The sequence below is a fragment of the Lytechinus pictus genome, chromosome 8 (assembly GCF_037042905.1).
Source record: "Lytechinus pictus isolate F3 Inbred chromosome 8, Lp3.0, whole genome shotgun sequence".
In the NCBI taxonomy this organism is placed as follows: domain Eukaryota; kingdom Metazoa; phylum Echinodermata; class Echinoidea; order Temnopleuroida; family Toxopneustidae; genus Lytechinus; species Lytechinus pictus.
The window spans coordinates 33,493,526-33,505,464 of record NC_087252.1 but is presented as its reverse complement, the minus strand read 5'-3'; the positions used below and the strand labels follow the sequence as shown (position 1 = coordinate 33,505,464).

Below are 11,939 nucleotides of genomic sequence, written 5' to 3'. Positions count from 1 at the left end.
CCACCACCATCATCATCATCATCATCACCACCACCAGTGTTGTTTACCTGATTCAGTTGATTGAGATGACGTCATTGCGTCTTCCGTGCTTCCTGAAAAGTTTGCAGTAAATGATGAGTATTACTTTTATCACATCCATACAAGTAGATTCGGTGTTTTTAAGAGGGATAAGTATTACAAGCTATTCTAGTATTCTAATAAAATTCTAATCTAAAGGATAGGATCTGCTGGAGAATAAACTTCTGTCGATTATACTTCACTAAATATGACGCCAAAATGAGCTTGAATATTTCTCGTATAGTGGTGGTGCCCGGGGATGTGCCGCTGGAATTGGTCTCTCTTTAGAAGAAATCCCTAAACATGGGGCATGGTTTTATGCTGGAAAATACCTAAACTTAGCCCCAATTCTTAGATACTGGCCTTAAACATGGGTCCATATTCTCCTCCAATTTGGGGGAATTATCTTTTTTTCTTTTCTCGTTTTGTTGTTGCCTGTCCAATTTTAATAGATTCCTAATAATGGGTACCTTTTTAGCCAAAATGGCCCGTAAATATGGGTATGGGTTTTGAACCATCAGCCGCACACTCCCGTCCAAACCAGATCTAAGCCACTCAGAATCTATACTAGATCGAATCATGGACCTGCTATACTCTGGTCCATGATCGAATCAGATCCACTCGAAAGCATATGTCTCTACACTATGGCCCTTATTCTGAACTCGGGTTTAAATTAAACCCTGATTGAAAGTTGTGGTTTAACTATGGAGAGCCAATTGGAGCAGAAATCCTTAACAGTACACATTCACGTTATTATGACACCCAAATTGTTCATAATTGGCTTGGAATGATAACTGAAGTATTTTTTTTTCATAATGAAAGAAAAATGAATCCAAATAGTAAACATAAGAAATATACAATATAAACATAATTTTTTAACTTTTGGCTTTCCATAATTTTAGCACAGAATTAATTTTTTTTTTTTTTTTAACAAACAAGTGCACACCTAGTTACCAATAATGCATATAGCATTTCCATTTATTTGAAAGCAGGATAAAAGAGCATCGTAGATTAAATGCCTTGCTCACGGGCATAAGTGCCGCGGCCGGGGATCGAACCCCGGACTTAATGGTCTTAGTGAAACCGATAGAGATATATACTAATAACGCGTAATTAGTATACATCTTTATGGTGAAACCCTACTTCAGAATAAGGGCCAATGTGTAATGAAACTCTAAAAGATGATGTCTTACCCAGCATGATGGCTGTAGTACCAGTAAACATACTCGTTGTGAGTGCTTAGATTAAAGACAAAAGAGAATATTGTGAACACATAAATTAAAAACAGTTAAAGTTTGTAAGTCAAGATTTATGTAGGCAAATATGGGCAGTTTATAGTTACTGAGAATGTGAGAGCCAACAACAATTGAATAACGAAAAATTGGATACTAGTAAATTAGGCATGTGGTTTTGGATACTAGTAAATTAGGCATGTGATTATAGAGATTTTGAAATTTATTCTCACATGGGTCATTGGAAAAAAAAATCGATCGTTAAATAAGTCAGTATTCAAAAATAAAGATAAAAATGATAAAATGATATGATATGATATGATATGATATATGATATGATATGATATGATATGATATGATATGATATATATGATATGATATGATATGATATATGATATGATATGATATGATATGATATATATGATATGATATGATATGATATATGATATGATATGATATGATAGATATGATATGATATGATATGATATATATGATATGATATGATATATGATATGATATGATATGATATATATGATATGATATGATATGATATGATATATGATATGATATGATATGATATATATGATATGATATGATATGATATATGATATGATATGATATGATAGATATGATATGATATGATATGATATATATGATATGATATGATATATGATATGATATGATATATATGATATGATATATGATATGATATGACATGATATATATGATATGATATATGATATGATATGATATGATATGCTAATTTTTTTTAATACTGAAGGTAGTAATGGATGAAGAAACAAAGGAAATATATGTTCATAACTCAACGAAAGATAAAAACACACGTACGAATATTTTTCAACAGAAAATTATCTGCTTCACGCATTAAAAAAATCGCAAATAGGATAGAACATGTAATGAATAAATCTTTGATTTATATGAAAATAAGTAGATGTCAGTAAAAGGAGCTATAAAATGGCAACAGAGCGCTATTTTATTTTGCAAATTGACCGAACATCTGGACCTATATTTAATTTGAAGAGAGAATTACAACAACTTAAAACTTAGTCACATTCAAAATATTTCAAAAGCACTATCTTCTCACCATCTGTCTTTGAAAATCCTGAATATAATACAACTAAAAGTAACAAAACACAAGATGTTTGAATAGAAACCATGATTTCGCTGTGTATAGTCAAAAGCAGATTGAAACGGCGTTCTATTCCGATGAAAGATAGAGTTGTAGTGGTAAAACTAATTTGAAACAGACTTGTTAAAAATGATTTTATGATTTTATGATACCTAGCTCGTCACGATTTTGCTGATAACTGCTAACGCCCGGTCGGAGTCTCTTCTCCTGCAACCCCCCCCCCCCCCCTTCCCCACCCACAATATATTTACCCCCCCCCTCTCTCTCTTTCTTTTTCTCTTTATTATATGCCCTTTCTCTGTCTTACACGTTGATTTTAGACATTTAAATTCAAACCGAACCAGCTCCATTTTTTGGCACCCCCCTCTCCGCCCCTTAAAAATTTTGTCACGCAGACAAGTACTTCGTTTGCATGAAATAAACGAGATATGTTTACTTGAACTTACATTGGCCTTGATTTTATAATACTCTGTACAAAGGTTCAAGAGACTCTCTATCATGTCTCGATAAAATGAATTACAAAATGTTTTCGTGTTTCAAAATTAAATGTGCGTAGACCTATCTCATCACCACTGTACTATCACAAGTGAGCGTTTCATGAAATGACTTGTTTTATCCCACAAAGTTCTTTTTATCAGTTATCACGGTAACAGTGCATGCGATCTCAGCCAATCAAAAATCAATCAAAGTTGACAGATCATCTGATAAATATTATGTTGAAGGAATTCTCAGTTTTAAGTTTATAATTTATTTTGCTTTAGAATGGATTTTAAGAGCATTTGTTTTTGATAGGCCTAAAAATTAAATCACCTTACTTTCCTTCAATGTTTCTTCTTTCTTGAGTACCCCCTCCCTCTTTCTCTCTTAATCCTGAAAAAAAATCATAGGAGCTAGGTAGTCGCCTGACTCGCCCCACCCCATGTAGCGCCGCCCCTGGGTTTTCCTAATTTTCATGATTATAGGAAGACAATAATTGTCTCCAATTCTTTATGCACAGGTAGGTAGGCATATACTTGTCAGGTGTGGTTCCAGGAGGTGGGACACACCGTAAAAAATAGGAAAAAAGAATAGCGCACCACCGTAAATGCGTTCATTTCGGAACGATAACCTTATTCTTTTTTGGGTTTTTTTTTTCTAATGTTTCGTTTTTGTGTGTGTTTTGGTTTTTTTTTTGCTTTGTCAAGATTTTGGGAAGAAAAAATATCCTCTATTTTGGACCGATGACCTTTCTTCAGGCCTGTCCGATCTATGCACCCCTTCAAATGAAAAATATCAAGGAGGATCCGCGGTTTTCTTTATTATAGGCCTAATTTGTCTTATCTCTGCCAAGTCACGAAATGATTTTTGTTTCTCTGTTAAGTATACACCGGGAGTATACACTTATTAAACAGATAGAGTATCATGTCTGAGTGCAACTTTTTACGACACTTGGTAAACTGAGCCCAGATAATCTATTTACTAACGCATTGGAATGAAGATCAAATAAAATCAGAAAATATTAATGCCTTTGGGTTCACTCCGAGTTCAAAATAGTCAACTCGGCTGAGCAATTGCCACCATGATCATGGGTATAGACGGATCCAGGTTTGGCAAAAGGGGGGGGGGGGTCAAGCGGTGCCTATGTTTTTTGCGTGGCTAGGCTACAAGAGGCGCCTTTTAAAAAATCGTTAAAAATTATTATTTACATAGCCCTGGAAAGCAGGTGTGCCGGGGGGGGGGTGATGAGTGTATTATTCTCCATAGGCAACTCCCATGCAGGTATTCTGAAAGATGTGTAAAAACTTTTAAAAAATCAACCGAAATGCCCTTCATTTTGTAGTAAAACCTTTTCTTTCTTTCTTTTCTTCTTTTTTTAGGGTGGGGCGCTTTCAAATTTCTCGGGACCGATTTGACCTCCATTTTGTAGCGAAATTAACCCCTTTTTGCTTTTCAAATTTACGTCAACACCCCCTTGTAGAAAAAAAAATCGTTCCTTGGTCATGTTGGTGATTATTTATCACGTTGGGAAATCGTGTGAGAGGTATAGATTAATCAAACAAATCAACATGATTGTTTTAAGAGAGACAACAAAAAATAGAATTTAGATTTTAAAGCCACAAAAGCACAGAAAGATGATGGGAGCCGATTTTTTCTTCTTCCCTTTTTTTTTGCCCGTATGAAAACGGATATAATCTGGTATGGTGGTCGGATCCATTTCGAGCTGAGGGAATGGCTTTCAATAAAATAGGGGACTTAAAACTTTGACCTCGCAATTTTGTCATTCTTGTCATTCTGCGAGTGATATGAGCGAGAGAGCCGAAAATAAGTTTTCAGCTATTACAAAATGCTATATTCCTTAAAATTACATTAAAGCAAATGCGTCATTGGTTGGGATACTTAAAATGCAAGCAGGCGAAGCAAGCGAGCGCTTAAAGCCTTTCCCTTTATTTCTTATAACATTTTGTTTTTGCAATTCAGTCTGTATATAGCCTACTGGTCTTTATTTTTCAAAGATTATCATGTGGAGATGATAAATGGTAATTTTTCATTTTTCTCAAGGTGAATTATTGGGGGAAGTATATCAGAATTTTTTACATAGAAATAATCACATATACCAGTCGCGTTATGAATTGATTTCTAAGAATTTTTAAAGGAAATTTGTGTATGTCCAATGAAGATTTTAGTCATTTTTTCATTCATTTTTGGCACTTTGAATGAAATTGCGGGATACAAATTGCACACGAGATAAACTTAAGTACATGTATAAGAAGCAACATCACATGCTGAACTAAATTTCAAATTTGGGTACACTGTTTATTCAAAACATCAGTGGTATGGGTTAAGACAGAAGACAACGATCATCACATCACTATCGTCATGATCTTGATCAACACCATCAACATCTCATGATCATCACCAAGGCCATCAATACCATCATCATCACTGCCGTCATGGTTACCATTGTATTCATCATCATCATATTTCATTCATCATTTTTCCTCTAATGAAGGATTACTGGACTCTCCTACTCTCCTACCAAGATGACACCCTCTCTTTCCAATTATTTCTGACTTGGGCATCCTCCTCTTTCAGAACAACCTTATTGCCTTCCTCCTGCACCATACATGTATCTCTTCCTGAATCTATGTTCTTCTTACTCATCAATTTTACATCTCCCTCCCTAACATGGACGGAAATCTCTACCCAAAGGCAGAGGGACCGGGGATGGAAAATTTGACAAGCCAAAAAAAAAGGGGGAAAAAGGTTATCACCCCAAAATGGAAGGTCTTTTCGACCAAAATAAATTTGACAAGCAAAAAACAAAACAAAAAAGAAATGGTTATCACCCCAAAAGTAATGTCATCTCGAGTTCGAATGAGTTTCCACCAAGTAGCAAGTTATCAATTATTTTTAGGGTAAGATGAAGTTATCATTAAAAAGAACAACCACAAACACCAATAAAATCAGGAATGTAGATACAATCCAAAGTGGGAGGCTACTGAATAATACTGCCATTACAATATATATATATTTTTTTTTTTTGCTTCAAATATCTTTATTAGAATTCTTTGCAAAACGTCAGCATGAAATAATTTATAAAATGTACATATTGGTATAAAAGAATAGTACTTTACTGGACTACCTGTATTTCAAATATCACTTTGAAGGCGAAGGAGGACGGCAGTAAAACAAAGTACAGCATCCCTCTCTCATCCCCCTGATCTTGGCTGTTACATCAATACTAGCAAGAATTCAGGCAAAAACATTTTAAAAATTACACAGAAAACACATCCATCACCAGAGATGTCAACCACAATTTGGGAGAAAAAAATAATGATTTCTTTTTATCATATTTTCCAGTTTAAAATCGTATTTTTGTTTCAAATTTTGAAAAAAATACAAAAAAGTCTCAAAAACCCTATTTCAAAGGCGAAATTATATTCAGTCTCACTATCCCCTTAAAAATCATATTTAGTAGGATAAAAACCAACTCCTTGGTAGTACTGTATCAACACGATGTGAAAAGAACTGTCTTTCATTAAAATAGACATACACATGTACACATGAATGCAAGGTCTACCCTGTCCCATGTACAGGAAGTGTCTGGAGATCAAATCATATTACATTAAACAAAAGTTGTACAAATAGAACTGAATCTAGTAAGAAAAAGAATCATGAGTATATTCATTTGTAAAAAAAAATTAAAAAAGAAAAAAGGGATATTGAGTTGATATTAATGGTTCCGGATTAGAAATGAGCAAATGCAGAATTACTTTGAAATAAACAAAAAAAAAACCAAAAAACAGATTTTCATTTTTTGCCCACCTTAGATCATAAAATGCCTCGATCATATGACGACATGTAAACTGACTGTTTTAATTCAAATTGGTCCTACATGATGGTTTACATACTTCCAAATACAAAGTTTTCTTACAGATGACTTATTCACCTCAAACTGTCACCATAATTCTAATAGTAAACACAGTCAGTATCGATAACTTAATTGAATTTCAACAGTAAAAGACTAACATGTAAGATAACACTGAATTACTGGTATACATAATCAACTCTTATCTTGCTAAAATAATCCAGAGCAAACAAGCATGATTATTCATTCTATAGATGTTCATCATGGCGGTGAATCTAATAGAGTAGATGATTATTTGGTTGTCTCGCGAAGTGGTTGAAACTTGTAGACAGTTTCAACAACTTCGCAAGACAAAATAATTGTTTACTCTAATGATTATTCATGTTATTCTAAAATATGCTTGTTATACCATTTAAATAATACCAAGGTATCCCGTCATGATCGGTATTTAGCAATGGGTCAAATTAAAGCCAATTAGTTTAAAGTAGGCAATGTAATGAAAGCTTTCCCAATTGTACGTTAATGAAACATACCAGCCCTACCAGTCGTGTCACCTGGTAAATGAAGCGGTTAGATTTGACTATCATAGATTGGTATTCCAAGGAAGCATACAAAAAGTTTTTAAAGAAATTAATCATATGCTGAACGGTCTTAAATAGTAAGCTACATAATTCAACATCTATACACCATTCAATATTGGATGTCATCACCTGAAAAAGACCTGTCACTAATCAAGGCCTTTAATGATTGCTAATGACAGATAAAAAGACTCGAACCTGAATTTAAAAAAAATGAAACAGCAATTTTGTCCCTAAAATGCCAGATATGGTAAATTTTTAGAAGACATGTAAAATATTCTATACAATTTGTCTCTTGCAGGTTGCTCAAACAGTGCACAATGTCTTGCTATCGTAGATTTGAGATTACAGTACACATATTTCTTTGAATAATGCACAGAAGGTATATTGTATACCCTGATTGTTTTGGTAAACAACCCTTCTATTGTGTTCTGTTTTACATTAAAGGGAAAAAACAAACAGTCCACATTTAATGGGTCTGTCGCCGACCACAAGTACAAAAGTCTACAGTGGGTAGCTAACTACCTTTCTAAAGTAAATACAAATTTTAAGACAAAAGAAAAATAGTTCATGCTCTTGTAATGTCATGCATTGATTTTTGTAATAGCTCATTGCACAGTCTCCCTATTAATCAAATTCATAAACTTCAAAGGATCCAAACCTCGGCAGCGAGAGACTTATAACAAAAACAAAGGGCAGTGAGCACAAACATGTAACACCCGTTCTACAAAGTTACCCTGGCTTCCTGTATAATTTTGTACTGAGTAGAAGATATTACTCCTAACATACCAATGCTTTCAAGCTTATTCACCATCTATCACAAGGAAGAGTACATATCCCAAAGATAATTGAGATCAAACAACAAATCTCTTCTGGTTATTCTGAACAGTCAATACCCAGTTCTACAGCATTTGTTCTATCAAGGTGTCCTCTGCTCAGCAGTGAGTTTTGGAACAAAGCTGATAAGAGGCTTATGCTGTATAATCACTTAAGAACCTTCAGTATTGAACTCAAGGGCCCGTATTCTGAAGTCGGGTTTAACTTAGACCTAGGTCTAATTCTGCTATAATTATGGGAAGCCAAAAATGTCAAAAAAATTTTAAGTTGTATATTTTTATGTTTATTGTGCTCTTTCCTGATTCTTCAATGGTGAAGACAATCATCTTTTTATATTTCCTATATAATATAATTATGAATGATTTGAGAACCAAATGAGCTGAAATATGATATCTCTACTGTTAGTAATTTATGTAACAATTGGCTTTCCATACTTAAACCACTTTAAACCTGAGTTGAAGTTAAACCTGACTTTAGAATACGGGCCAAGGTGTCATATCATCACAGAACATTCAATTTATAATCAGATATTACGAAACTGTGGAAGCGCCGTGGTGTAGCGGTTCTGACTCTTGCCTTGTAATCAGAGGGTCGAGTGTTCGAATCCCACCATGGCCTAGCATCCTTTGACAAGGCGTCAATCCACACTTTGCCACTCTACATGATGGTTTACATACGCCAAATACAAAGTAATCTTACAGATGACTTTATCCCCTCAAACTGTCACCAGACACCTCTGTTCTAATAGTACATACAGTCAGTATGGATAACTGAACTGATTTTCAGCAGTAAAAGACTAACATGTAAAGACACTAACATGTAAAGACTAACTCTTTTGTTTCACCTTCCACAATCCCAACTCTCACGCTTACAAAAATTACAGAATTCTGCAGCCCGTATTGTTACCCTTATCAGACGCTCTACTCACATAACTCCAGTTCTGTCCTCACTGCATTGGTTACCCATCGAGTACCGTATTGTAATTAAGTTATTATTGTTAGTTTGTCACTGTATCCATGGATCTTCCCCAGAATATAATGTTAATTTGTTGATGCCATACAATCCTCGACGTTTAAGATCTTCTGATTCTAAATTGCTTACAGTTCCTAAATCCAAGAAATCATGGGGGGATCAGTCATTTGCACATGCTGGGCCATCCTTATGGAATCAGTTGCCATATTCCATTCGTAGTATTTCAAATATCGATAATTTCAAAATTACTCTAAAAACCCATTTGTTTAAAATTGCCTTCCAGTAGTTTCCTTTCATTGTCATGACTGTCATTCTTTTTATCTTTGTCCCTTCCTGAAATTTTCTCTTATTTCCTTTTCGCAGCGCCTTGAGCACATAATCAATGTGGATTTGGCGCTTTAGAAATACTCTCTATTATTATTATTATTATATTACTAGCATGATAACACATAAGTCTTTTCTTGCTGAAATAATCCAGAGCAAATGAGCACGATTATTCATGTTATTCTAAAATATGCTTGTTATCCCATTTAAAGAATACCAAGGTGTCCCGTCATGATCAGTATTTAGCAATGGGTTAAATTATAGCCAATTAGTTTAAAGTAGGCAATGTAATAAAAGCTTTCCCAATTGTACGCTAATGAAACATACCAGTCGTGTCACCTGGTAAATGAAGCGGTTAGACTTGACTATCATAGATTGGTATTCCAAGGAAGCATACAAAAAGTCTAAGAAATTAACCATATGCTAAAAGATCTAAATTAGTAGGCTACATACTTCAATATCTGCATACCATTCAATATTGGGTAACATCGTATGAAGAAGCCTTGTCAGATATCATGGACTTTAATAATTGCTAAAGACAGAGATAAAAAGATTTGAACCTGAATTTAAAACAAAATTAAAAAGCAATTTTGTCCCCAAAATGCCAGATATGGACAATATTGAGCAGAAAACATTAAATATTCTTTACATTTTGTCTCTTGCAGGTTGCTCTAACATTGCACAATGTCTTGCTATCGTAGATTACAGTACACATATTTATTTGAATGATGCACAGATATTATATTGTATACCCTGATTGTTTTGGTAAACAACCCTTCTATTGTGTTCCTTTTTTACTTCAAACGGAAAAAACAAACAGTCCACATTTAATGGGTCTGTCACCGACCACAAGTACAAAAGTCTAAAGTGGGTAGCTAACTACCTTTCTAAAGTACAAATTTTAAGACAAAAGAAAAATAGTTCATGCTCTTGTAATGTCATGCACTGATTTTTGTAATAGCTCATTGCACAGTCTCCCTATTAATCAAATTCATAAACTTCAAAGGATCCAAATCTCGGCAGCGAGACTAATAACAAGAACAAAGTGCAGTGAGCACAAACATGTAACACCCGTTCTACAAAGTTACCCTGGCTTCCTGAATAATTTTGTACTGAGTAGAAGATATTACTCCTAACATACCAATGCTTTCAAGTTTATTCATCATCTATCACAAGGAGTATGTATCCCACAGATTTTTTAGATTAAAAAAAATCTCTCCTGGTTATTCTAAATAGTCAATACCCTATTCTACAAGGAACTGAGTTCACAAATTTACAAGCGTGAGTATAATCATTGAAGACCATTTAGTATTTAACTCAAGGTATCATATCATCACAGAATACTCAATTTATGATCTGATATTAACGATTTGCCAAACATGGCTCCATGTGGAATGGGAACAGCAGTCCAGCAAACCTGTCAGTCCTGAGCGCTTCTTGTTATGTAATCCTGTTGAGAAATGACAATTTATAATTCACAATTAGCATGAAAATTTTGAAATATAGTATAGTATAAATTACGATATAAACTATAAAACTATACAAATAAATATGTATAAAAAACTATATATCATAAATATAAAACTATAATATAAATTTACTAAAAGACTTTTTACACTGGCAATTTTTATCAGTCTTTGGGGGTGTTGCAAGAAAATATTTGTTAACATTCTACTGCAATTTTACAATTGATTGATCACTTTTAACTATAGCAAATCAGATTACACCCCTTGTTTCATAAAGCAGATGCAATCAATCACAAATATGGAACTATTAAAATGAATGGCATATGCTTGATTTCAGGAATGAAAATAGACTTGCAATTGATCGCAAGTTTCTTGCAACACCCCATTAGTGTCTTGCCAAAAGACGTTGGAGCCATGGTGGGATTTGAACCTGTACCTTGTTATATGCAGTGGAGAGACATAAAACCATTAGGTCATGACACATGATTGTATGAAACAGTTAAAGTCTTCACTAGAATTTTTGTGATTTCTTTATTTGGATCTTATTGGGCCTAAATTGCTATGTTTGGAAAAGTTGCTATAATACATGATCTGAATGCAGATAAAACTGGAAAGCTGCAGCTAATAATAGGGACATAAAATTGTCATCAATTCAAACTTGCAGAAAAAGACATTTATGATACCTCTATGTGATGGAAGTGAAGAAAACCAAATGAGTCATCTTAACGGCAGAAAAATCATCACATTTTTCTGCGCATAAACCTATGGAATCACAATGCTTTTAACACAACATGACATCACAGTCTTGAGCCCAATGAAAAGGCCTGATAATTGGAGCTATTCTGAAGCAAAATACTTGGCTGGTAATCTGTGAAAATGCATAAAGTTTATTGTTGTTTTGCAGTTTATAAGCTTTTGATTATATACGGTTTGCCAATTCCACTTTTTGGTCTAGTCTGCATCTTTTAAAACAAT

The 11,939-nt window shown here is 34.0% G+C and overlaps 2 protein-coding genes across 5 annotated transcripts in view; both read right to left on the bottom strand.

Annotated features, from left to right (window-relative positions):
* Positions 1 to 2,539, bottom strand: part of LOC135154921 (uncharacterized) — a 13,098-nt gene extending 10,559 nt beyond the window's left edge. Inside the window, exons 1-3 of the mRNA XM_064103165.1 lie at positions 2,395 to 2,539; positions 1,251 to 1,295; positions 48 to 92 (exon numbers count right to left, since the gene is read on the bottom strand). Of these exons, the coding sequence (XP_063959235.1) occupies positions 48 to 92; positions 1,251 to 1,295; positions 2,395 to 2,467 (163 nt within the window). The 5' untranslated portion in view covers positions 2,468 to 2,539. The remainder of the gene's footprint in view (positions 1 to 47; positions 93 to 1,250; positions 1,296 to 2,394) is intronic.
* A 3,418-nt stretch (positions 2,540 to 5,957) lies between these two features.
* LOC129266497 (uncharacterized) overlaps positions 5,958 to 11,939 on the bottom strand; it is a 32,529-nt gene continuing 26,547 nt past the window's right edge. For 2 of the 4 annotated variants that reach the window (XM_064103957.1, XM_064103958.1), the window contains one exon: positions 5,962 to 10,948. The gene's annotated coding sequence lies outside the window, so the exon portion shown is untranslated. Of the gene's footprint in view, positions 10,949 to 11,939 lie in introns of all 4 variants that reach the window. The other 2 variants (XM_064103959.1, XM_064103956.1) reach the window with 2 other exon arrangements.